The 27,595-nt window shown below is 39.5% G+C and overlaps 1 protein-coding gene across 5 annotated transcripts in view; it reads left to right on the top strand.

Annotated features, from left to right (window-relative positions):
- The first annotated feature begins 5,438 nt into the window (after positions 1–5,438).
- LOC110879121 overlaps positions 5,439–27,595 on the top strand; it is a 37,711-nt gene continuing 15,554 nt past the window's right edge. For 2 of the 5 annotated variants that reach the window (XM_035983306.1, XM_035983307.1), the window contains exons 1-3: positions 5,439–5,567; positions 5,690–5,801; positions 6,196–6,384. In XM_035983306.1, coding sequence (XP_035839199.1) covers positions 5,700–5,801; positions 6,196–6,384 — 291 coding nt within the window. In that variant the 5' untranslated portion in view covers positions 5,439–5,567; positions 5,690–5,699. Of the gene's footprint in view, positions 5,568–5,689; positions 5,802–6,195; positions 6,385–6,720; positions 6,766–10,078; positions 10,134–10,200; positions 10,800–27,595 lie in introns of those variants that run through there. The other 3 variants (XM_022127531.2, XM_035983308.1, XM_022127530.2) reach the window with 3 other exon arrangements.

The raw sequence follows: 27,595 nt of genomic DNA, 5'->3' as shown, positions 1-27,595 counted from the left end.
CCCCAGCTCAAAATAAAATTACGTTTTTGCCCTCATCTCAAAATTACGATCTTGCCCTCAATTCAAAATTACGACTTTGTCTGGCACTCTCCCATTGGACCAACCGGTTTATTATTTTATATCCATTCTAAAATCACGTTTTTGTCCCTCTCTAAAATTACGGTTTTGCCCCCAGCTAAAAATAAAATTACGCTTTTGTCCCCAGCTCAAAATTACGATATTTCCCTCCATTCAAATTAAAATTGTGGTTTTGTCCTCAGCTCAGAATTACCTTTTCGCCCCCAGTTCAAAGTAAAATTTTGTTTATGCCCCCACTTAAAAATTACGATTTTGCCCTCTGTTCAAAATTGTGATTTTTTCCCGTTTAAAAATTGTGATTTCACCCTCAATTCAAAATTACGTTTTTTTCCCAGTTCAAAATAAAATTATGTTTTTGCCCCCAGCTCAAAATTACGATTTTCCCTCGGTTTAAAATAAAATTGTGCTTTTGCCTGGAGCTTAAAATTATGATTGTGTCCTTACTTCAAATTTATATTACGTTGTTACCCCAAGTTAAAAATTACGAATTTGCCCCTGCGAAAATTTACAATTTTGCTCCAGGTTCAAATTTACAATACTGCCATTACTTTAGCTTTTGTCAAATTACGATTTTACCCCAGTCAAAATATACAACTTTCCCTGAGTTAAAAATTACAATATTGCCATTATTTTAGTTTTTTTATCAAAACTATAAAAGTGTGTTGTTTTAATTGGTTGACTTGATTTAATTGTTTTCTGTGTCAATGAGCTGACTAACACTCGCTCATTATTCGGTCAACGCCCCGCAACGTGGGCGGGGCACCAACTAGTTTCCTACATCTACATACTCATCAAGATACGGCAATAGTGCTTTTCAATGATTGAGTGAAATGGGTGGCAAAGGGAATAGTGCTAGGCAGCTCCCTGGCACTCACCTATTGTCCTAATAAATTTACGATTTTATCCCGGTTTAAAATTACGATTTTGCGATTACTTCAAAATTATGTTTTACCCCAACTTAAAAATAAATTCACCTTTTTACTCCCAGCTAAAATTTCAATTTTGCCCTCGGTTAAAAATTATGATTTTGGCTCGTTTAAATTTACACTTTTGTCATTAGTTTTTTTCCTTAAAATTACGATTTTGCCATCAGTTCAAAATTATGTTTTTACCCTCACTTAAAAATAAATTTACGCTTTTGCTCCGAGCTAAAAGTTTCAATTTTCCCCTCGGTTGAAAGTTATGATTTTGCCCCGTTTAAATTTACAGTTTTGCCATTAGTTTTTTTTTTCTCACAGTCAAGTTAAGATTTTGCCCTCAACTTAAATTTACATTTTCTCCATCGTTTTTGTTTCTTTTCCTGGTTAAATTACAATTTTGCCCTCAGTGTAACCCGACACTCCCCGATTGGTCCATTTAATTTACGATTTTATCCCTGAATTAAAATTATGATTTTGCACTCAGTTCAAAATTAAGTTTTTCCCATCGTTTTAGTTTTTTTAACAAAACTATAAAAGTTTTTTGTTTTTATTGGTTGACTTCATTTAATTTTTTTCGTGTCAAGGAGCTGTCTAACACTCGCTCATCAGTCCTGAAAAATTACAGTTTTGCCATGAGCCTACCCTGAGCCGAAAATTACGGTCTTATTATCGTTTTAGTTTTTCTACTAGCAAAATTATAATAGTGTTTTTTAATTGATTGAGAATTATTCGGTCATTGCCCCGCAACGTAGGCGGGGCATCAACTAGTTATATATAATTAGTAGTACGTTTTCATAAAAACGAAAAGAAAATATCTTGCCATCAGAAACCCTTTTAAAAAATTAAATTAATGCAAGGAAAAGCTTGCCAACTTTTTTTTTTTGTTTTGTTTCTTGTTTTTGTTCTTATGCGATGTCTAAATCAAACTACACAAACACAGTGCTATCTTATCCACTTCTTTTTTTTAGATTAAATTTCTGTTTTCGTCTATGAGGTTTGTCAATTTTAATTAATTTAGTCCAAAAATTAAATTTATAACAAATCCAGCCTTGAAGTTTGCATTTCTTAACGCTTTTCATTCCTAAGGTTTGCATTTCTTAACGCTTTTCATCCCTAAGAATTAAATGAAAAAGCACCATTAGGGATGAAAAGCGTTAAGAAATGCAAACTTCAGGGCTGGATTTGTTATAAATTAGATTTTTGGACTAAACTAGTTAAAATTGACAAACCTCAGGGACGAAAACAGAAATTTACTCTTTTTTTATCTCAATAAACAGGATGCAACCGTGCTTTATAACCTTACTAGGGGGGGGCGGGGGGGGGGGGGGGGGAGAGGTGGTCTTGCTATGTCTAAAAGGATATTGGTATATGCTGATGGGTCGGTATTGGCACTTATGTGAATGTAAGGGGGGAAATTTAAACACAATTGCACATTTTAAAAAAGTTAATGAAGGCAACTTATTAAAGTAAAAACAAATTAACGAAATATTAAAGGAGTTAAAACGTGTATTATTTATGGTGTAAATGATGAAACCTCTACTGTTCGTACCGACCTCTAAATATAATTTTTATTGAGTTAAAAAGTTCTAGATATTTATCTTTCTATTGACTAAACACCTGATATTGTATGTGTAGATATACATATCTCATGTTGTTTACGATACCAAGAAACACTTTATTTTGAATACAAATTCGTTTTAAATATAATATATCACAGAATGGCAAGGAAATAAATTTAAACAAAATTGCATACTTTAAAAAAGTTAATGTATGCTAGTTATTTGAGTAAAAACAAATTAAATACAAAATAAATTAGTTAAAGACGTATATTATTTATAATGTAAACGGTGAAACTGAAAGTAAAAAAAAAAAAACAATTCTCAACGGTTCGTATCGACCTTTAAGTATAATTTCTATTAAGTTCAAAAGTTCTGAATATACCATCTTTCTATTAACTAAATAAATAATATAATATGTGTCGTTATGCATATCTCAAAAAGTAAGAATAGTTGCTAAAAAATATACCAATATAAAAAGTCAAGGGATAGAACAAAAAAGTAAGAAAAATATTGTGGCCAAAATTCAAAAGGAGAAAACTCCATTCTAGCTAACAACTTATAATAATACCATTTTACTCATATTTTATGTGAAAAAATAATAATTGTAATTGTTTAAAAAGTTCAAATAAACACATGCCATTATTGTAAAGGGTTATAAAAATCTTAGTTAGGGTTTTGTTGAATGACACCCACTGGCAAGCAATTAAAACTAGTCTGCAATGAAGCTCTACATATATAAACTAGAGTTAGCAAACACTGGGCTAACAATTAGTTGCGAAAAAATTGACACTTAACTAAAACAAATATGGGTGGGATTGGGTCTAATTGGTAAAGCTATTAAAGTTTGCTTCTCTTGAAGCTAAGGGTTCGAAACCAGTCGAAGACGGATTTTATGTAATTTACGCTGTAAAAAAAATAAAAAACATGACACTTGAGGTAAAATGATAATGTTATTGTTTTATATATTATCATCTATAGTTTAAGAAGCAACGTCGAAAAACAAAAACCGTGATGTTTTAGGTGGTGTTTGTTTTTTCAGATGCAAAACTTCTGCAGTCTGCAGACCACATCTGCAAGCGTCTGCACGAGAAGAGGTGGACCAAATGTCTGCGAAGTGTAATAAAAAGGGTGTTTGTTTTTTTCCCTTTCCCTTCTCCAAACCCCTTTTGACAAACAACAAATTCAGCAAACCCCTGTTGAACAAACAGACCCTTTAATCCACGATTCCTTTTGACAAACAACAAAAATCCATCCATTTTCTTCATTTTGTGCAATCCACATCCCTTTTTAATCAGTTTATGTTTAACACTTCACCGGCACAATGGAGAATCGAGAAGATCTAAACTCCATGCTGGAGTTTCTGCCGGTGGTTTTCCGGTCATCGGCACTGTTCTGGCCGTCAAAAGTGGTGGAGGCACTGGAAGCACTCTCTAAAGGCCCCGAACACAGCAAGGTTGACTCCGGCGAAGTCCTGTTTCTCGCAATTTCTGATCTCCGTCACCTGTGTTGTCTGAGATGGTTGAACGGTTGGAGAGGGTGAACGACGGAAAAGGTTGAACAACTGGAGAGGGTGAACGACGGAGAAGGTTGAACGGTTGGAGGGGTGAACGACGGTGGAGGGGCGGCGGAGGTGGAGGGGGTGGCGGAGGAGAAGTGAGATGGGTGCTAGGGTTTTGAGGTTTGAAGGAGAGAAGTGTTTTGAAGAGGCTGGTCCAAATCTGCACGAGGAAGACCTCTAGAAGAGGTTTTTTAGTGAAATCTCTTCCAAAAAACAAACACCCTGCAGACCCAAAGGTCTGCGCGTGGTCTGCGCGGCGCAGACATAAGAGGTCAAGAAGTACTTTTTGCAAATAACAAACACCCCCTTAGTCTTTTTGAACTTGACCACAGGATAATTCTCTTTTGTAGAGTTGTCCATACTAATGTTTCCTCCCACACTTCAACGCTTAACAAATATGGCTGACAAGTGATCCACACCATAAGGGTGGAAGGGGCACCATCGGTGACCCCTTCGGTGAGTCATGTTTGCCGCACGGTGAGTGGTCGCCACCCTTAAATCCATGAGCGGTGAGTGGTTGTTACAGTGAGTATTCACCGATGTGGGAAAAGAAGAGAGAGAGGAGACAGAGGAGGTTAATGGTGGGCCCCAACCCTTTTTAAACAATCATAGTTTTTTTAGAACAAAATATTGTTTACAATTCTTTATGTGTTTGAACACCCCTAGTGATTGGGTGTAAAATTGGGAGGGAAGGGGAGAATTGACATTGCATGAGATTATTGGATAGAGAAAAAGTTTAACACTCCCTCTTTAGGGAGCACCCCATCCATCCTAAGGTCATCCGTAGTCATAAAGCCCCTTTGTGAGCGTTATGTGACACGTGTCGTGCCACGTCACACAGGGGCGTTATGGGGCGTTATGTCACTTAGACCGTGGGGTATGGTTGGGCGGGGGTTTGGGGCATGGGTTAACACGTGGAACTTGAAGATCAACAAACACAAACCCAAGTTGTAGGGGGTATGGTGGGCGTGGCTGGGCTGGGCTGGCGTGGCCAAGCCACATCAACATTTTTTTAATATATATATATATATATATATATATATATATATATATATATATATATATATATATATATATATATATATATATATATATATATATATATAGGATTAGGTTCAAACGTGAACAAAATCCCAAGAGTGAACTGCGTGAACTCATCTTGGCCCTTGATTTTTATGATCTTGAGATATTTAGTGAATGGCAAGATGGTAATTATTTGGTTATTTCTTACTATTTAATTAAGTGAATAAGGGTATATGTGTAATTTACATTTTAATTTGATTGCATAAATCCCGTTTCTCTCTCATAGAATTTAAAGTTTCTTCAATAACCAACTTTCTCTCTCACCCCTTAATTTTTTTTTTCTAAATAAAACCCTAGACACACACAGCCGCACAAACCCTAAGAATTGGTCATGGGAGTAGTCTCTCTCCACCAGCAGCAGCCAAACTGGTATCACTCTCACCATTTTCTCGACCTAAAACCCTGTTTCCAGCTTCTGATCTCTACATAAGTTGAGTATTATCAATCGATTTGTATGTGTGTTAATTTGTTTTAATTTTTGGTGAAACCAGTGCGTGAGAAATGGCGAAATCGAAGAACCACACCGCACATAACCAGTCTTACAAGGCTCACAGGAACGGCATCAAGAAGCCAAGGAAACACCGTCACACTTCCACCAAAGACGTATGTGTTTTTCTTTCTTTTTATTTGCAATTTTTTTAATTTGGGTTTTTTAGTTAGGGTTTTTGTTACTTGTAATTGGTGGTTGTTTTGTGCAATCTTTCTAATTTAAAATAGTTTTCGGAGATTTAGTTGAAAAATTAATTGATTCAACTGATTTAATTAGCAAATTTTAATGATTATTTCAAGATTTTTCTATTGTGCATCAGTTGTCAAATTATTAGACATTTTGATCTACTTTTCATGTTAAATGCTGACATCATTTATTATTTTTTATGCCTTCAGATTTGTATTTTTACTTGGTAGTTGTTTTATTTGTGTAAAGCATTTCACTGAATACTTTTATTGGGCTTGTTTGGGGTTGAATGATGCATAAGATTATTGTTGGTGGTGGCAGTGGCGACAGTTTGGTGGTGGCAGTGGCGGTTGTTGGTGGTGGTTGTGGAAGTGGACAAATCCAGGTAACAGTACAAATCCAGTTTGGTGGTGGCAGTGGCGGTTCTTGCTTTTACACTGGAAATATTTTGAAGCTGAAAGAACTAGTGTATTTGATCATCTTATTCAAGTGATCAGTTATGCTATAGAGGTATGTTGTTTTAGTCTTTATTTCCAATGAGTATTATAATTTATATTTTTTTTATGAAAACATTTAACATGCATCTTTTGGCATACATATAATGGTTATATATATATATATATATATATATATATATATATATATAACCATTAAAAACTACATAAACATACATAATAAATATCAAAATAAAAAACAATCATTCTTCGTCGTCTTCGTCGGTTTCGAACCCAGGAATTGTTGAAACACGATCCAGCAAATCAGATCTAAGGTTTTGATGTATATCCCTTGACTTGACCAAAAATTCATTTGACGCTTTATCTTCGTCTGTAACTGTTCCGTTACCAGGTTGGGAGTCGTCGTCATCATAGTAGGTAACGACCGCTCTACCTTCATCCTCCAAAATCATGTTGTGAAGAATGATACATGCGTACATCACGTTTCCAATCTGATCCTTGTCCCATAGTCAACAAGGCATTGCCAATATTCGCCACATTTTCTTCAAAACACCGAATGCTCGCTCGACGTCTTTACGTGCAGCCATTTGGACCCTGTTAAACTTTAATCTCTTTGGATCTATGGTACCGTGTCTTGTGAACGATTTTACGAAAACCCCCCACTCTGGGTAAATCCCATCAACTAGGTAGTACCCATACACGTACTCAACCCTGTTTACAAAGAAAGTTCATTTGGGTCCTATACCATTTACCCGATCATTGAAAAGGGGCGAGTGGTTTATGATGGTGATTTCATTACGTGAACCTGGCATACCGAAGAACGCATGTCATATCCAAAGATATTGTGACGCAACCGCTTCAAGCATGATGGCTGGCATCCCGTGAAATCCACTCGTGTGAGCGCCTTGCCATGCGGTAGGACAAAGTTCCAAAGGCCATTTCATACAATCTAAACTACCTAGCATCCCGGGTAGCCCATGATAATCTGTGTGATGTTTCAATATTTGTTGCATGTCACTGAACGAGGGCTTTCTCAAATATATTTTCCTATGAAGTTCTAGAATACACGAACAAAAGTTGTGAAGACTTTCTCTAGCTACACGTGCAGACATTTTTAAATAGTCATCCATAATGTCCGAACTATTGCCGTACGCTAACTGCCTAAGTGCGGCCGTGACCTTTTGCCACGTACTAAATCCTAATTGCCCGGTTACATCCGGTTTTTGTTGAAAATAAACATATTTCTCCTCAAGATCTCTAGATATCCTTAAATATGGTAAGGTATTTATAAAGGAAAAAAAAAATTTTAAATGCCCCCAACGGCTAGCTTGGTTTGGCCATTGAGAGCCCACCATGTCACCTTGCTAGACACGCCCCACGCCCGGCTTTAAACTCCCGCCCCTTGGGCCACGCCCCAACCCAAGCCCACCCGGAGTGGTGGCTTGGGGGGTTTTCAGCCAACCCACGCCCCAACCCAAGCCCCATACCCCACAGTCTTAAGGTCGTAGTCATAAAGCCCCTACCCAAAATTAACTAATTATTATTTTCAATTTTTTTAATTAATTATAAAAACTCTTAACTATTTTTTATTAGTCAAAGTTTGAAAACCAAACACACATAACGCCGCTATATGCATGACGCCACCCACCAAAAAAACCCTACAACACCGCACGTCATAGTGTTCAGGGCGTTGTGAGGCGTTATGAGAAAAAAAAAAACAAATATCACACCCATTTCAGGAATTCTAATAATTTAATTAGTATTACTATTAATTTACTACTGCTATTACTATGTAGAGTTGTCCACAGCAATGTTTCCTACCACAATTCAACGTTTAACAAATATGGTTGACAAGTGATCTACAGTTCCACACCATAATAATTTAAATTTTTTAATGGTAATGCTTATATATTTTTAAATGATACCAAATAAATATTAATCTATTCCTTACTTGAAATTGAATCCAAGATCTTTCCACTAAGACCACCCATAGTGGTAAGACTTTTAGGCGTGTTTTTACCCAGTAATGCCATAAAACACCCCCCACACTGCCCCCAGCGCGTTTTTGTCCAAAAATGTGTTTGGCGTTTTTTAACACGCCTCCTCCACTTGTGTTTCACCAATAAGAACCTTCCAACTAATACTATTTGTTTTAATTTTTTTTAAAGATAGTATTTGGGTAATTATTGTTGGGCATTAGGCTACACAGTATGGTGATGGTCCTCTCTTGAAGGATGGTCCGCCACGTAAGCGTCACGTAGAATGGGTATGAGGATGAGGCAAAGAGGATGAAGGTATGGAAATGGGGGGATGGACCTAAAATGTATATGTATATATTGTATGTATAGGTGTATGAGAGAGGGAGAGGCCTTGTTTTTGTCATCTAATGGAACGGCTCCAATGTCCAGAAGAGGACGTTGAAGACGAAGACGGTAGGGAGAGGCGTGGTGTTGGCTTCGACGACGGACCGGGACGGAGGATGACGACCCCCCATACCGTCCAGCCTTATAACTTCAAGCCCCATAATACCCCATATGACACATGTCAATTCATGCTCAATGGAGGGACATTAATTTCAAACCTCACTACACATGGTATAAAAGACAAAAGCCTATAACAAGTGAGTTAGCCCCACATTGACAATAATTTAATTAGACCATGTGTAGTGGTTTGGGTGAATAATGTCCTTACCCTAGGGCGTTTTTTCGCCACGTGTTAGTACAGTCAGCAAGGGACATTATTAGGCATTTTCTAAAATGGGTGTAGTGGGGATGTGGGCATTATGTTAAAGGGTGTAAAAAATTAAATAAAAATAAAAAACCAACAAAAAACACCTATTGGATTAAAAAAGGGAAGAGTTAATGCTATTGGCCAAACATAATCCTAGAGAGCGTGATTTAAATCACGCCAAGTCAAATTACGATTTTACCCCAGTCAAAAAATACAACTTTCCCTGAGTTAAAAATTACAATATTGCCATTGTTTTAGTTTTTTTAATCAAAACTATAAAAGTGTGTTGTTTTAATTGGTTGACTTGATTTAATTGTTTTCTGTGTCAATGAGCTGACTAACACTCGCTCATTATTCGGTCAACGCCCCGCAACGTGGGCGGGGCACCAACTAGTTTCCTACATCTACATACTCATCAAGATACGGCAATAGTGCTTTTCAATGATTTAAATCACGCCAAGTCAAATTACGATTTTACCAACAAAAAACACCTATTGGATTAAAAAAGGGAAGAGTTAATGCTATTGGCCAAACACAATCCTAGAGAGCGTGATTTAAATCACGCCAAGTGAATTTTTTTTGCCAAAAAACGCTGAATAACGCCCAAGGGGGCGGGTGCTGGGCGTGATTGGGGGGGGGGGGGGAACGCCCAAATATAGCCCACTACGGACGGTCTTAGTAGAACTAGCTCCACATTGGCAATAATTTAATTATTATTAGAGTTAAATGCTTTGTTGGTTCCTGTGGTTTGCAAAAATTTCATACTTGGTCCTAGTAGTTTACTAATTATACCTGTGGTCCCAAAAGTTGTCAAAAATGAACTCGGTTGGTCCCCTGACCTAACCTCTGTTAAATTTCTCAGTTAACTATGTGTAAAATAACTATATTACCCTTAGAACAATTAAAAAAAAAGACATACCCATCATCTTCTTCTCCACTCTTTCTTCTCAAATCAACCTGCAACACCCCCACCCAATCCCCCATTTCTGCAAATTGACGAAAAGCAATTCGGCTTTCAGAAGAGAGACTAACATCAAAACATCAAAGCGGATGCTCCTCCTCTTTCTCAGGTTTGAATTCGACACACACACAAATGTTACCAAGTGTCAACAACTGAAATTGTTGATTCCTTTTGTTGTAGGGAAATGGAGGTGGTGGAACTTAATCAACAGAGAAGCAAAGTCCTCGCCATGGCAACAAGGTTTATTTTCCTTCTAATTTGATTATTATTATTCACATAGCAAATGTTATCATGTACACAATATGTTTTCATATAGATTGTTTTATTATAAGAATGTTGCTCTGCTTGATAAAGATAACTAATCAGCTTTTCTTTTGTCTTGTTGTTTTTCTGAGAGTGAGGAAATGTCGATCATACACAGTGCTGATAATGTATAAGAAAACACAACCTTACGTCCTTACCAGAAAACACCTGGGGGTGCTGCAAATTGAACAGAAACAGTGGAACTGGGAAGTGGTTGCAACAACATTACGCTATTCCGGCAATGGGGTTTTCGATCTAGGGTCTGAAACAAAATCAAGGTTTCGAATCAATTTGCAGAAATGGGGGATTGGGTGGGGGTGTTGCAGGTTGATTTGAGAAGAAAGGGTGGAGAAGAAGATGATGGGTATATGTCTTTTTTTAATTGTTCTAAGGGTAATATAGTTATTTCACACATAGTTAACTGAGAAATTTAACAGAGGTTAGGTCAGGGGACCAACCGAGTTCATTTTTGACAACTTTTAGGACCACGCGTGTAATTAGTAAACCACTAGTACCAAGTATGAAATTTTTGCAAACCACAGGGACCAACCAAGCATTTAACTCTTGTTATTATTATTATTATTATTATTATTATTATTATTATTATTTTTATTATTATTATTGTTATTGTTATTGTTATTTTCACTTATAACTTTTAAGATACGGTATTTTGTAAAATTTGAGTATGCTGTTGCGATGTGTTTATTTCTATCTACATTTAGATATTAATTTTATTATTATTATTATTATTATTATTATTATTATTATTATTATTATTAGCATATTTTATTTTTCACTTATAACTTTTAACATAAGCTGTTTTATAAATACTTGAGTATGTCGTAGGTGTGCTTTTTTTATATACTTCCAGATATATTTTTTTACTAAAAATTGAGGTGGGAATAGTAACGAATAAGTGATAGATGCACAAGCATACATGTTATTAAACATGGGTCGGTTTAGTCTTTTTATATAAAGTGATGTTGTTTACCTTATTCGTTATATTAGTGATATAAGACAATATTTAATATAACTCTGAATATACTGTTTGCGACACGATTATTTTTATCTACGATTTGATAAAAGTTTTATTTGAATGGGTTATATGTAGTTGATCTTTTTTTCTTTTATCGTAAGGAACAGAATCGATATCATCTGAACAATATACCTACTGGTATCGTATTTGTTTTTATGGTTTTTTCGTTTACCCACACTACGGTTAATCTCTAGTACCGTTCTCAAAACAAGGGCACCTCGTTTGTCCACACTACGGCTTGGGAGGTTGTAAGGCAGTATTTAAGGTTTTCTAATATGTCATTTTTTGTATTTGTTAATTAGTAATATTTTCTAATGTTTTTTAATATTTATTACCAAGTGATTTTATGTAAAAAAGAAGAAGTGAATAATGAGTTTTTAATAGCATGTGTGTATATAGGGCAATTATAAGAGCATGCGTAGTTGTTGGAGTGAATAATGTCCCACCCTAGGGCGTTTTGCGCTGTAATACCCCGTGTTTCGAAAGTCAAAGTCAAAGTCAAGATTGAAGTCAGAGGGAGAAAAGATTGCTAATTGCGATCTATCTCTCCTTGCTCAATTCCTGTTTTGACTTTTTTGACTCGTAGATTAGTCTATTTTATTATCGCTTTAGTTGTATTATGTGGAGTACCTATTAATAATCGCATGGTAATCGCCATTTATCGCATGTTTAATCGTTATCGCAATCGCACTCGCAACTCGAATTTCGCATTTTGGATATTGTTATACGTGTGTGTGTGCTTTATGTGTTACTTGTGCATGTTTAATTTATGTTATGTGTAGTAATCAATCGAAACGCAATTGAACTCAATCGCAATCGAAACGGTATAATAATTGGTGGAGAAGAGATAGTGCAAGATATGAGTAGTTGGGATTAAAAGTAATTTGACTAGGAAACTCTCTCACATCGCAATGCTCGCAATCGCATTCGAAACGGCAAAACTCGTCGCACCGAACACACGAATCAGAAGGCCGATCGACTAGGAGATCGGCCGATCGAACAACCGCTCGATCGAGCGACCAGCTGTCCGATCGGACTGGCTAACCGATCGACCAGCCCCTCCCCATTCCTTTCTACTTTGGGTAACCCTATAAATACCCCTTGTCACTTTCAAACTTTCTACTTTTGTCAACTGACGTCTGACCAGCGCTCTCACCTTGCTTTTTCTCCGATTTCTCGCAATCACGGTAAGATCTCCTCCTAAATCTTGTACTTCCTTAATCTACACGCACTCCTACACCTTCCTATCTTTTGAATCTTAACTTTTAACCATGAAATCATCAAGATTCAAGGTGTTCTAGGATGACGTCATCATGTGTTCTTGAAGAACTTCATGTTTTGGCCCCAATCCACCAAGGTCAACTTAGATCTAACCGATTTCCACATAAACAAACATGGATCTTTCATAGATCTAAACATAATCACAAAGAAAAGGATTGAAAGATGGTTTTCCAACTTTCTTTCAACTATTTTACACTCAATGCACTCAAAACCGATAGGATCGGAGCTTGTGCCGACTTCCTATTCATTCTTGCGGTTGTGTTGGTCCAAGATCTGGATTCTATCCACGAGGTTTACCGATTTCGGGTTAAACATGGAACACCGTCACGAACAGTTAACTGACTGGATTTGGGTGATTCCTGTCCGATCAGGAGTACCAAGTATTGACGGGGTTTCTGTTGTTTAGCACGTTGTCACAACACCTCGATAAAAACGACAAACTATCAAAATAACCAAGTATAAGACGAACGGAACGACCAGGATGGAATGCTGTCCGATCGGACCACCGTCCGATCGAACTGTCACCCGAACTGGGTTGTCACCCGATCGATCTACACCTTGGGTCCCACACTTAAACTGTTTACCAACATTTTAAGACTGAACGTTGAACGAGTTGTGGTCCGATCGGACTACCATCCGATCGGATTAACCGCTCGAACATGTGACAATTAAAACTTCAACACTTAAACAAATTTTCAACATATTCAATGCACAAAGGATGCCACCCGATCGAACAGCCGTCCGATCGAGTGACAACCTGCTGTGCAATTGTTCTCGTTAAAGTGTCCAACCAATCGAGTTGTCGTCCGATCGAACGACCGTCCGATCGACCGACCTGAAAGGTAGAGATACTTCAATGTTTTCAAAAAACTACAACAAAAACTTCAAAAGTCAAGCCATCATACACAAACACATCTTTCCCAAAGGAAGAAACAATCCACTCGAACGACCATCCGACCGGACAACCGTCCGAACGGACTACCACCCGCACGACTGGCTGTCCGATCGGATTACCATCCGATCGAACTGTTGGGATTGAACCCTGCCAAAGGAACAGATAATAAAAGCCAAAACTGGATCAGAGCAGTGGATCCAGAATAAGCAGATGTTTGGTTGCAAGTCTCTCCCCTTGAAAGTAGTTTCATCATCTGCCGACCTCCTATCTGCTGATCAAGTCAAAGTCTGATTGAAGAACTAAAGCTCTGCTGCTCAATCTACTGCCTTGGTTCAAGCACTGCTGATCATGACAAGTACTGCCTGGTTCACAGCAGTGGAAGGATGCGGCAACAGTTTATGTTTGCTTTATGAATTAATATGTAATATCAGTAGTTAGCATAGCAGTGTTTGTATAGATCATAGGTTAGAGTTTGTTAGGAGGTTAGATGTCACTTTCATGGTGACGTCAGCTTAGATGCTCAGTGGTTTGCAAGTGCCTATAAATAGAACAGTACTCTGTACTGTTCTGTTTAGCTTATTCACCATCTTCTTCCTGCACGAACAAATACTGAGCTCGGGCTGAGGGGGAGTTTGCATATCATACATGCATTGTAATCAAAGTTTGAAATAAATTTAATCATTTGATTCTGTGTTGAAAATGTATGATTGAAAGCATTTCTTCTGTTTGATTGTGAAAAGTTTGCTTCATTTAATTTCCGCTGCACAACTCACTCATAATTCCATCTTAATTCAAACACAAATCACAATCAATCCAAACTCAGATCCTAACAATTGGTATCAGAGCTTGGACAGTCAAATTTGATTTAACAATCATTTTGACGTAAAAAGTTCAGCTCGAAATCGTTGATACTGATCGTTTGTTCGTTTTGTTGAAAAACAGAGCAAGGTTTAATCACCATCAAAGTTGATTAATCAGTGCCTATAAAACATCCAAGAAGATGTCTCAGTCACAAGATGATAAAAATAACATTGGCTCTTTGTTTAAACCACCTATGCCTAAAAGAAATGAATACAACATCTGGGAGCGAAGGATGTGTCATATCCTTGCTCAATAAAACACTGGATGTTGGAGGTCTGTTGTTTTCGGTCCTCATGTTCCTATGGTGCCAAGTGCTGAGGACACCAAAAAGTTCGTTCCTAAACCACTTGAAAATTACACTGAATCTGATTTTCAGAAGTTCGAACTTGATGCCAAAGCATTTAGCATCATAGCCTCTGCATTACCCAACGAAATCTATGCTGGGCTGTTACATTGTAACAGTGCCAAAGAATTATGGGATGCATTGAAGGAACAATTCGGGGGAACGGAAGAGGTTATTGAAAACAACAGGGAAATTCTGAATCAGCAGTATGAAACATCTTGTCACATCAAAGGGGAGTCACTAACCCAACAATTTGAACGTTTCAGCTGTCTCATCAGTGAACTAAGGCTTGTTAAAGTTACATTTCCAAATGCAACTCAAAATAGCAGGTTCCTTAGATCATTGCCTGAAAAATGGGACACAATTGCTTTTGTCACCAGGAATTCAGCTGAGTTCAAAGATCTGACCCTGACCCAACTCCATGGTAGACTCCTGATTTATGAAAGGGAGTTAAACCAGAAAAAGAAGTTGCAAGAGTCTGGAAAAGTTGCTGATGACTATTCATTTGGCAGCACAGCTCTATTTGGTCAGGAAGAATCTGGTAGCAGCAGTAAGGATCAGAGTTATGATCATTTTATTGATATAACTGCTGGTGGTAACTTTAACAACTCTGATTCTCACTCTGCAAATTATGTTTTCACTGCAAATACTGAAAACCAGATGTCAGATAACTTATGCTTTGAACTAAATGATTTGCAACATTTTGATCCCACTAACTTAGAAGAGATGGACATTTTGCATCAATTGGCTTTGCTTAGTGTTGGAACAAGCAAATTCTACAAGAGAACAGGGAGAAAATTCCTAGGGCTTCATGGGAATTTAAGGGTGGGGCTGGATAAATAAAAAATCAAGTGTTTCAAGTGTAATAGGCTATGTCATTTTGCTAGGGAATGTAGGAGTCAAACCACTGGTCCCATAATCACTCACCCTGGCTCAAACCCTAGACCACAACAACAAAACACTATGCACTATACCCAATATGCCCCTGCAGCACATGTTAACACTGCTCATTATGCTGCAACCCATGTGCCTGTGCATTATGTTCAAACCACTGTTCCACAAATTCAGTATGTTCAAGCCCCTGTTCCTCAGGCACAAGTGCAACCTGTTGCACCTCAACAAGCTGCTCCAACAGTGACACAACCAGATCAGCAAAGCTTTTTCACACAAGGCTTTGTTGATTGGAGCAGCATGCCTGATGAACTTGGTGATGAGAATTTTGCTCTCTATGCTACTAATGATACTTTTGATGATGAATTTTGTTTGATGGCGTTAGAGTCACAATACCAGAAGGGGTTGAAACTGAAAGTGAACAGCTAAGTGCTGAAACAGTGGATGAAGTTGCTAAAGCAGTGGTTACTGCAGTTGCTGGTGAACTACTGCTGGGAGAAAATTCAGAAACCCTGATTGAACCACTGACCGACCCTTGGTCCAAAGATGACAAAGAAAAAGAAGAATTGAAGAAAGCTGGTGAGGAAGAAGGGAGAGCTGATGAAGATAATGATCATCAATGTGACTGTGCCATGATGACTGTTGCTAAGGTATCTCCTCAAGTTCTTGAAAAACTGTGTTCAGACAAATGTATCAGTGCATTTGCTAACATCAAAGAGGTAAATGAAAACCTTAGGAATAAAATCTTGTCTGATGAAGTCAAATTTGAAAAGTCATTAAGAGAACTTAGAAACAAATTGGCTGAAAAGGATAAAGAGATCAGCAGTTTAAAAAAAGAACAAAGCATAACCAAAACTCAACTCCAAACTATGGTAGAAAAATACCAAGTTTGCAAAAAGGAGTTGGAGTCTACCCAGATCACCTGTGAAAGATGGGTAGAATCCTGTAAAGGGTATGAGGTTATGCTTGAGAAACAGCTTAAAAGCAATGTCAAGTTTGGTATAGGGCATAGAAAATATGATGATCTTGTAAACACTGCTGCAATACAAGCTGTTTCTTCTGAAATCATACCAACCAACAAAGGTGGCCAAGAAGTTAAAATAACTGACAAACTTGGTAACAAGATTACTTTGGAAAGATCTGTGGGATCTTCAACTTATGAAGAGATTGAGAAATACCAATTTAAACCCACATGGGCTGATGAGTGTGACATCCTGGAAAATTTCAAACCAATGGATTTCACAACCACTGATGGTGTAAAAGCTCCAAAAGTAAAGGTCATTCCTATCAAAGATATCCCAACAGAGGTTCAAAACTCTGTTGCAAAGGAATCTGAGAAAAGGAAGAAAAGAGTGAACAGGCATCCTTTTGGTTGTCAACAGGTGCTTGGCCAAGACCCCCAACAGTGGTTAGAGAAAAACATTCCCAAAAATGCTCAAACCCCTGTGCTAACCACTGTCCATGCATATGCCTCCATCCCAGACACTGTTGAGACCCCATCCAAAGCCCTGTTGGCTTTGGAGACCTTTATGAACTAATCCTTTTACTTCATGTGCAGGGAGCTTCTGCATGCTTAGATAGTCTTTGGTATGTAGATAGTGGAGGCTCCAGGCACATGACAAGATGTAAAGCCCTTCTTCAAGATTTCAAAATTCATGGAGGGGGTGATATATCTTTTGGTAATAATAGTAAAGGAAAAGTTCTGGGGTCTGGTACAGTAAAGTCTGGAAATGTAAAATTTGAAAATGTCAATCTTATAGACAATCTAAAATTCAACCTCCTGAGTGTGTCTCAAATGAGTGATAAAGGGTTTGGCTCATTCTTCACAAAGGATTGTTGTAGGATTGTTGGACCAGAAATGGTTAGTAAGATTGAAACAATAATCAAGAAAGGCACAACTAAACTTGTTGCTCAAAGAAGTGGCAATGTTTATGTTGTTGACATATCAAGAGAGTGTCCCAGAGTTGATGTCTGTCTGTTCTCATCTGCCTCTAACAAAGAGACAGAACTTTGGCACAGAAGACTGGGGCACACAAATCTTAAAACCATCACATGAAATCTCAAAAAATGGCCTTGTAAGAGGTCTACCACACAAAATGTTTTCATGTCCTGAGCACTGCATTTCCTGTTTAAAAGTAAAACAGCACAAAAGCTCTTTCAAGTCCATTGAAGAGTCCAAAACAAACCAGTGTTTGCAAATGCTGCACATGGATTTGTTTGGCCCAGTGCAAGTCATGAGTCTCAAAAGGAAGAAATATTGTTTGGTTATTGTTGATGACTTCTCTAGGTTTACATGAACCTTCTTTTTACACTCAAAAGATAAGACTGCAGGCATTTTGCAAGACTTTGTGACACAGGTTGAAAAGCAATTTGACCTTCCAGTAAAAGTCTTCAGGAGTGACAATGGCACAGAATTCAAAAATAAGGAGTTGGATGTCTTCTGTGTGAAGAAAGGGATTGTAAGGCAGTACAACATCCCTAGAACACCAGAGCAGAATGAGGTTGTTGAAAGGAAGAACAGAACATTGATTGAGGCTGCCAGGATCATGCTTGCAGATTCAGGTTTGCCATTAACTTTTTGGGCAGAGGCAGTAAATACTGCTTGCTATGTCCAAAACAGAGTTTTGATCAACCCCAGGCACAAAAAGACTGCTTATGAAATTCTGTATAAAATAAAGCCATTAATCTCATACTTCAAAGTTTTTGGTTGCCCATGTTTCATTCTCAACTTAAAAGATTCTATCTCAAAGTTTGCATCCAAAATTGATTTGGGATATCACCTGGGATACTCAACCACTGCCAAGGCTTACAAAGTGTTTAATACACGGACCAAGGCAGTGGAGGAGAATTTAAATGTGAAGTTCAATGAACTTTCATCAATGAAAATCCCAGCAAACCCTGCAGAATTCTTTGATCTTGAAAAAATCACTTTTGAAAATACTGATGTCAAGACTAACAGTGCAGGTCCATCAGAAAATTCATCACCAGACTATGGGTATGAGATCATCATTCCCCAACAAAAGTCGCCACAATGGGAAGAGCAGCAGATGTTCAAAACAGCTGTCAAAGCTCAACCACTGCTACCTCAACAGTTGTTGACTAAAGTAGCCCACTAACCACTGCTTCCACAACATCAAACACTGCTGACAAAAGTCCTCAAACAGTGGATTAAAGTCAGCAGGTGTCCACACCTTTACCTCCTATGCCACCACCTTTTGAAGCCACTGCTGGTTCTTCAAAGTCACCAGCAGTGGTTAGCTCAGATGATACACCTCTGCAGCCTTCACCACTCAATGCCATTATTCCATACCAAGGAGAGCTAATCTTCTTGAAATCTCATCCACCAGATCAAATCATTGGCAACATCAATGAAGGGGTGCTCACAAGAAGGCAATCCCAAAACATTTGTCTTTTTGCAGGCTTTCTATCACTCCATCAGCCAGTCAAGTACCAAGAGGCACTGAAAGACAACAGCTGGGTAGAAGCCATGCAAGAGGAGCTCCAACAGTTTAGAAGACAACAAGTATGGGAGCTTGTTCCATTGCCAGAGGGTGTGAGTCCTATTGGCACAAAATGGGTCTTCAAAAATAAAACTGATGAAAGGGGTATTGTTGTCAAGAATAAAGCCAGGCTTGTGGTTCAAGGTTTCAGACAAGAAGATGGCATTGATTATGATGAAACATTTGCCCCTGTAGCAAGACTTGAAGCTATCAGACTCTTTCTGGCCTTTGCTGTCAACCATAACATCAAGGTGTATCAAATGGATATCAAATGTGCATTCCTCTATGGTAAGATTCAAGAGGAGGTTTATGTTTGTCAACCTCCAGGTTTTGAGGATCCATTTAATCCAGATCATGTCTACAAGCTAAATAAAACTTTGTATGGCTTGAAATAAGCACCAAGGGCCTGGTATGAAACTCTGTCCACCTTTTACTTTCCATTGGTTTCACCAGAGGCAGGATTGATAAAACACTGTTTTTAAAATGGAGAGGGAAGGATTTGATGATTGTCCAAATTTATGTGGATGACATCATTTTTGGAAGCACATGTAATAAAATGTGTGAAGAGTTCAGGCAACTCATGACAGCTGAGTTTGAAATGAGTGCAATGGGTGAACTCCAGTGCTTTCTTGGTCTCCAAGTAAGGCAGCTGCAAAATGGTACTTTCATCCATCAAGGAAAATATGCCAAAGAACTTTTAAAGAAATTTGATATGGATGATTGTAAGCCATGTAGTACACCTATTGCAACCAATAAATTGGTCATGTCTGAAGAAAAGGATGATTTGGTTGATCAAACCTTATATAGAAACATGATTGGGTCTTTATTGTACCTAACTGCATCTAGACCAGATATCATGTTTGCAACATGTGTCTGTGCAAGATCCCAATCAGCCCCTAGAAAGTCAAACCTTATTGCTGTAAAAAGGATATTCAGATACCTTAAAGGTGCTCCCACACTTGGTATCTGGTATCCAGCTGATGGTAAAATTGAGCTTTCAGGTTTTTCAGATAGTGACTTTGCTGGATGTGATAAAACAAGGAAGTCCACTTCAGGAGGGTGCCAAGTTCTAGGCAATTGCTTAGTATCTTGGCAAAGCAAAAAGCAAGCAGCTGTTTCCACATCCACTGTTGAGGCAGAGTATATAGCTGCTGCAAGCTGTATAGCCCAACTGCTCTGGCTTCAGAATCAGTTACTGGATTTTGGTATCACTGCCTTAAAGACACCACTCATGTTGGACAGCCAGGCAGCAGAAAATATCATCAAAAATCCAGTTTCCCACTCAACCACCAAACACATCGACATCAGACATCACTTTGTGAGGGATTGCTATGAAAAAGGTTTGATTTCTCTGCATCATGTTCCAACTAAAGATCAGCTGGCAGATGTGCTAACCAAAGCATTAGACACATCCACCTTTGAAAGCTTGATCTCTAGGATTGGCATGCTAAACATGGAATAGCAGGCAAAATCCTATTTTTCTATGAATAAAAGCATTAAAATGTTTTCAGAAAATCAAAAATCCATCCTTAAAAATAGCTAAAAATGAATTTTTCATTAAAAATCCTAAAAGTCTGCCATAACCACTGATGGGTTCAAAAGACTGCTCTACTTCAAACGTCTGTCCACTGCTGAAAGTCATCCCCTGTTCTCATTTTCATCTGATAAGCACTGATGTTCAAAATCAGTGTTGTATCCACTGCTGTGCTATCCACTGATAGTTAAAAGCATCCACTGTTCTCCATTCCCGTTACAACTACTGTCTTCACCAGTTGTTTTCATAAAAAGTACTGTTCAAAAGTACTGTCCTTCACTTCACCAGGGGATGGCATGCGGACAGTACAAAGTGGTCAGACCTTTTGTAACCACTGCCACGTCAGCATTTCACTTTTCCTCCATAAAACCCCCTTTTCAAAACCCAAACAGGGTTTCACTGTCGAATTGAATTCTAAAAAATTCTCTTCTCAAAGCAGTTTCCATCACATTTCATCAAATTTCTTCACAATCTCATTTTCGATCCTCATCTTCAAAATGACAAAATTGAAATCCTCCGGAAAATCGTCTAGAGGGGCTTCTCAAAAGGCTACCTCCACAGAAATCCCACACAAACGTCTCATGATCTTCTGGGTCTTCTCACAAAACCCGGCAACATCGACACATTTGATTCCATCCTCGATATGCTCAATGCATCAAAGTACAAAACTTTGTTAACCGTTGATGCACCCATTTACCTGCAAACTCAGAGAGAGTTTTGGAAAAATTGTACCCTTGAAACACAAGGAGAAGATGTCATAGCCATTAACTCTACTCTGCAGAAGAAAGCAGTCCGAATCACACCGCAATCCGTATCAGAAGTCTTTCAGCTCGATGATCAGGATGGTAAACTTTCTTTCCCTAAAAACGAGTTAAAAATTAACTTCATTGAGCGAGGGTATGCAGACACAATGATGAAGAGGGATACCTTACAAAAAGGTTTCTTCCCTTCCGTAACACGATTTTTATTCCATACCCTCCTCATGTGTGTTTCAAATAAAACCACTTCTTTTAATGAAATACCAATGAAGATTCAAAACCTGGGATATGCTATACTTCAAGAAGAAAATTTCAATTATTCCCAGGTAATCTTCAATGATTTGGTTAAAAATGTTGAAACAAAATTATTTTTACTGTTTCCAAATTTTTAAGTTATTATTTTGAGAAAAAATTCAGTAAAAATGATATTGCGGTAATAAACCAAGGTGACTCTTTTCAGATAAATAGCTTAATTGCTGAAACATTTACAAGAATGTCAACACCTTGCAAAACACAAGCAGAGGTGCCTGAGCAGACTTTAGCAGCAAACACTGCTCCTCAGGTATCTGCTGCTGAGCCCACTGCTCAATGTGATCAAGGTAGCCAAACAACTGCCTTGAAACCCACACCTAAAATCACCAAAAAGCCACAGAAAAAGAAAAATCAAAAACCCCCCAAACCCATCAAAAAGGCAACTCTGGAGGATGAGATACCAGAGCAACTGCCTGTGACAGCACAAAAGTCAGAACAAACCACTGCTGCTACTTCCTCACAACAGTTGGTAAAAATATCTCAACCCATAGCTGAAACTCCTCCTGTCTCTTCACAAAAAGAACAGGTTGTACAACAAGGGTCACCACATCATGATGCTCTGGAAGCACTTGTTTCCATCATCCACAACCCAATACCCGGGGCAACTCATCTTTCTACACCCACATTCACATCCCCAATTCTCCCAAACACCAAACTACTGTTGGATGCAATTGATTTGAACCTAGCACAAACCAGTCCTTCTCACTCACCTGTTCATGAGAATATACCTCAACAAGAGACTGGGCTTGATGTATCAATCTTTGCTAACCCACCAACACAACCTGAGGAGGTTACACCCCTTGAGTTACAAGTAACTCTTGGTGGTAATCCAATTGAAGCAGCCACTACAAGTGTTGAACCTACAGGTTTACACTTGGACAGTGGTTACATCAATAAGACTTCCTTGGAGGCAATTCCTTCCATAACACCTCTGTTATCTGCTAGTGAGTTTGTATTAACCACTGGCTCCATCAAAAGATTATCAAGTGTTGAAGGAAGAAGACCCCAGTACCAAGAAAAAGGGGCATCAGTTGTTGATGTTTGGAGTACACTCCCTACCTCAACATCTGATAAAACCACTGCTAGTGGGAAATTAGATGATCCCATTAAATTGGGTGATGGTTTAAAATACCAGGAATTGACGGACAGAGTTGAAAAACTGGATACTACTGTTGCAGAAATCAAAGAAATGTTGCATCAGTTGTTGACAGTTCAAATGGTACAATCCACTGCTGTTCCACCTCAAGCACCTGCTCCTCCACCAGTAGACGTTACAAATGAACTCTGGAACATTTTTCAACCTTTTCTCCAACAACAACATCAACTGGCTGAGCAGCAGCTGTCACACCCCCAAAATCCCACCTGCGGAGTACTACCGCATGGAGGCGTGACTGACCAGGATCCAGCCACCAATCATACTGAACAAGCATATAAGTAGTTATAAAAGTTTAACCATCACGATTGGTGTTCCAAAACAAATAAGTTTAAGTTGCAAGCGGAAGCATAAGTTTAAAGTTATAACATAAGTTCCAAAAGTTTCAAGTTTAACATAGTCTTGTAGCAATCCCTGTCCCACAACGATCCTCCTCCATGCAAGCTCCCACTGAGTACCTATGGTCCTGCAAAGCATGTAGTAACGAGTCAACAACTAGTTGAGTGAGTTCACGGGTGGGCGTTCGTTTTAGTTGTTTCGAAAACAGTTTACATTATCTGGCATCCTGCCGTGGGGGTTACCCCATAGTTTTAAAAAACGTGACCAGTTCGTTCCCAGTTACTCCGGCACTCCGGCCGTGGGGGCTACCCCATGTAGTTATCAGGCATTTCGGCCGTGGGGGCTACCCCATGTACATCATCTGGCTCTCCAGCCGTGGGGGCTACCCCATGTGTATACTAGACTCGTTACCGTATCGATTGCTGACTGTAGTCATGTTTATGTGCCCTGAAACATCAATGTCTATCATCATTGACGTGCCCCAGATCCATTAGTTCACGCCCGTCCTCTGCGGCACGGTGTGAGGCTTGTCAGACCTAAATAGCGCTATCTAACTAATGACCCGCTCGCCATTGGCCCGGCGATTAGTCGATACAAAAAGGAGGGACTTCGTGATAGAGTTTTAGTCTAGTACGTTTATCCGTCCATCCGGACGAGGAATCACATTCCTGAACCACTGACGTCCTACCCAATGGTAGACGAGGAACCCATGTTCCTGAATCCCATTCCCAACCCAGGGAATCCCATGCTTTGTAAAGGGTGTGAACTCACCTTGGTTTGCTCGGCAGTCAAACACAGAAAGTCAATCAAGTCGCAAGTAGTCAATAACGTCCTAACACGGATATATAATCAGATTCGAACCAAGTAGTGCACAAATGTTCAACACGTTTGGCAAGCACGTTTAGTAGTAACAGTTAACAGTCAACAGTAGCACATACGGTTCACAAGTTCAGCCCAACTACTTAGGCCCAAACACGTAAAAGCAGTTAACACAGAAGCCCATCAGTCTGGCCCATTAACTAAGGCCCAAAAGTGTGGTCTCGAGTCGCAACCGGACTCGCAAGCATGGTCTCGAGTCATGCTGTGTGTTGATCATGGATGGTTGCGAGTCGCAACCGGTGTCGCAACCGTAGTCTCGGTTCATCATGCTAAGGTCTCGAGTCGCAACCGGACTCGTAACCTGTGGTTTCGGCTTGTCCTGTTATGGTTGCGAGTCGCAACCGCGTGGTCTCGAGTCATCACGCTGTGGTTGCGAGTCGCAACGGGTGATTGCGAGTCGGTAAGCTGTCATTTTCACGTTCACGTGTTGATGCAGGTGTAATCAGCCAAATAGTACAATATAATCAGGCCCAAATCCGGAAATGACCAATAGAATTTCACTAACATATTTCCTAATCAGGCTATTAGTCAAATGTGGATCAAAATCACAAGGGTTTTCAATCTTCAACTATCATTCAAAGTGTTCTTCAAATATTCAAACCCATCTTCATCAAGTTCATAACATTTTAACCACTTATTCAATCAACACTATGAACAAGCATCAAAACACTAAGCATAACACATAACCCGGTTTTCATACAAGTCCGATTTCATGACATATGTAACCCGATTTCATGTTCATCAACATAAGTGGTTCAAACTTCATTTAGACACAACATATCACATCTTGCCATATAATATATGTTAACCGGTTATCAACATGGCGCATATTAGAATCATCATAAACATCAAGAACATCATGTAATCTCTAACTATAGACATCATCTTATGCATACATCCATTCAAGCACAAACACAACAAAAATTAACCATAAAAATACTAACCGGTTGGTGATGTGTGTGTGTGTGCCGATCCAAAGTCCAAATCCGAGAGTTTCTTGTGTCAACCGAGTGGATCCGAGAGTCTTGGAGATGTGTTTGTGTGCTAGAGTTCTAGTGGGAGAGAAGATAGAAGTGTGTGTGTGTTCTAATGTTCAACAAAGTGGTAACAAGTAACTAGGGGTGGTGTATTTATAGTCAAGTTCCAAGTGTGCACCCTTAGTGGGTTTCGAGTGGGGGTTCACGGCCCAAAGGCCCAACCGGCCACTAGGTTCTCGGCCCAAGGCCCAAAACCGATTACTATTCACTCGAGACCTCATGGTCTCGAGTCGGGTTCCTTGTTGTTTCGTGTCGGGTTCTCGGTTCACTTATAATACATATGAATATATACAATGCACACATAACAAACACATATCATGTAAAAAGGTTCACGTTTATCATTAAGTTCAATCGGCCAACTAATCACATAACATACAAGCAAGTTACAACGAAGGGTTCTAGATTTCGAGTTGTCACATCATCCCCAAGTTGAAAGAAATTTCGTCCCGAAATTTGATAGCACTCACTGAGGAAGCTAGTTAGGTTGCAAGGTTTTCCCGGTTTTCCTGGGGTGTCACATCCACCCCCCGTTGATCTGGAATTTCGTCCCGAAATTCCGTAGCTTCAGCCTCAGTAGCGTTAGTACTGTTCTCAAACAGTTGGGGATACTTTTGTTTCATCCGATCTTCGCGCTCCCAGGTAAACTCTGGGCCGCGACGTGAGTTCCAACGAACTCGAACAAGAGGTATTCTAGTGCTCTTGAGGACCTTAACATCCCGGTCCGTGATCTCGACAGGTTCTTCGACGAATTTCAACTGTTCGTCGATCGTGAGTTCCTTCAGAGGAACTACGTGCGTCTCATCTGACAGACACTTCTTCAGATTTGACACATGGAAAACGTTGTGAACTGCACCGAGTTCTGCTGGTAATTTCAGTTTGTAGGCCACCTTGCCTATTTTCTCGATGATTTCAAAAGGTCCAACGTACCGTGGTTTGAGTTTCCCTCGTTTACCAAAACGAACCACACCCTTCCAGGGTGAAACTTTGAGTAATACCCGCTCCCCAACCTGGAGCTCAAGTGGTTTCCTGCCCTTATCGGCGTATGCCTTCTGACGGTCACGAGCGGCCGCCATGCGTTGTCGTATTTGAGCAATCCGCTCAGTAGTGTCTACCACATGTTCTGGACCAGTGATCTGACTATCCCCCACCTCTGCCCAACAGAGGGGTGACCGGCATTTACGTCCGTACAATGCCTCAAACGGAGCAGCTTTAATGCTGGTGTGGTAGCTGTTATTATACGAAAATTCCACGAGTGGCAGATGCCTTTCCCAGCTGTTGCCAAAGTCGATTACACAAGCGCGAAGCATGTCTTCTAGTGTTTGGATAGTACGCTCGGACTGCCCGTCCGTCTGTGGGTGATATGCTGTGCTCATATCTAAACGTGAGCCAAAAGACTTGTGCATTGCCTGCCACAGTTCCGAAGTAAAACGTGCATCTCGATCAGAGATAATAGAAGTGGGCACCCCGTGCCTCGAAACAACTTCCTTGAGGTATATCTCCGCTAGAGTGGAGAACTTATCCGTCTCCTTGATTGCCAAAAAGTGTGCGGATTTTGTGAGTCGATCCACGATCACCCAGATAGTATCGTTTCCGCGCTGGGATCTAGGTAGGCCAGTAACGAAATCCATGGAAATTTGCTCCCATTTCCATTGTGGTATCTCTGGTTGCTGAAGTAGGCCTGAGGGTTTCTGATATTCCGTCTTGACTCGCGCACAAGTCAAACACTTGCTGACATACGTTGCTATGTGGGCCTTCATGCTAGGCCACCAATACGTGGTTTTAATATCGTGGTACATTTTGTCCGAACCAGGGTGTACCGAGTAGCGAGATTTGTGCGCTTCATCCATCACAAGTTCTCGTAATTTGCCATAGAGTGGGACCCAAATGCGTCCTGTTACATAATAAGCACCGTCTTCCTTCTGTTCTAAGCGTTGCCTTGACCCGCGTAGAGCTTCTGCTCTAACGTTTTCTGGTTTCAGTGCTTCTATCTGAGCAGCTCGTATTTGCGAAGGTAGACTAGAATGTATCGTGAGTTGTAAAGCTCTTACACGCTTAGGCGTAGTGTCCTTTCGACTGAGGGCGTCTGCCACAACATTGGCCTTGCCCGGGTGATACCTGATAGAGCACTCGTAATCATTCAGCAGCTCGACCCATCGTCGCTGCCGCATATTCAGTTCCTTCTGTTTGAATATGTGTTCTAAACTTCTGTGGTCGGTGTAGATGGCGCACTTGGTTCCGTACAGGTAATGCCGCCATAGTTTAAGTGCAAAAACAACAGCTCCCAGCTCTAAATCATGTGTCGTGTAGTTCTTCTCGTGAACTTTAAGTTGTCGTGAGGCGTAAGCTATGACTTTATCTCGTTGCATCAATACACAACCAAGACCTTGAATTGATGCATCACAGTAAACCACAAAATCGTCTGTGCCCTCTGGCAGTGAAAGAATAGGTGCACT

Source organism: Helianthus annuus, chromosome 14, assembly GCF_002127325.2.
Source record: "Helianthus annuus cultivar XRQ/B chromosome 14, HanXRQr2.0-SUNRISE, whole genome shotgun sequence".
NCBI lineage: Eukaryota > Viridiplantae > Streptophyta > Magnoliopsida > Asterales > Asteraceae > Helianthus > Helianthus annuus.
This window is presented reverse-complemented; position numbering and strand designations above follow the sequence as displayed.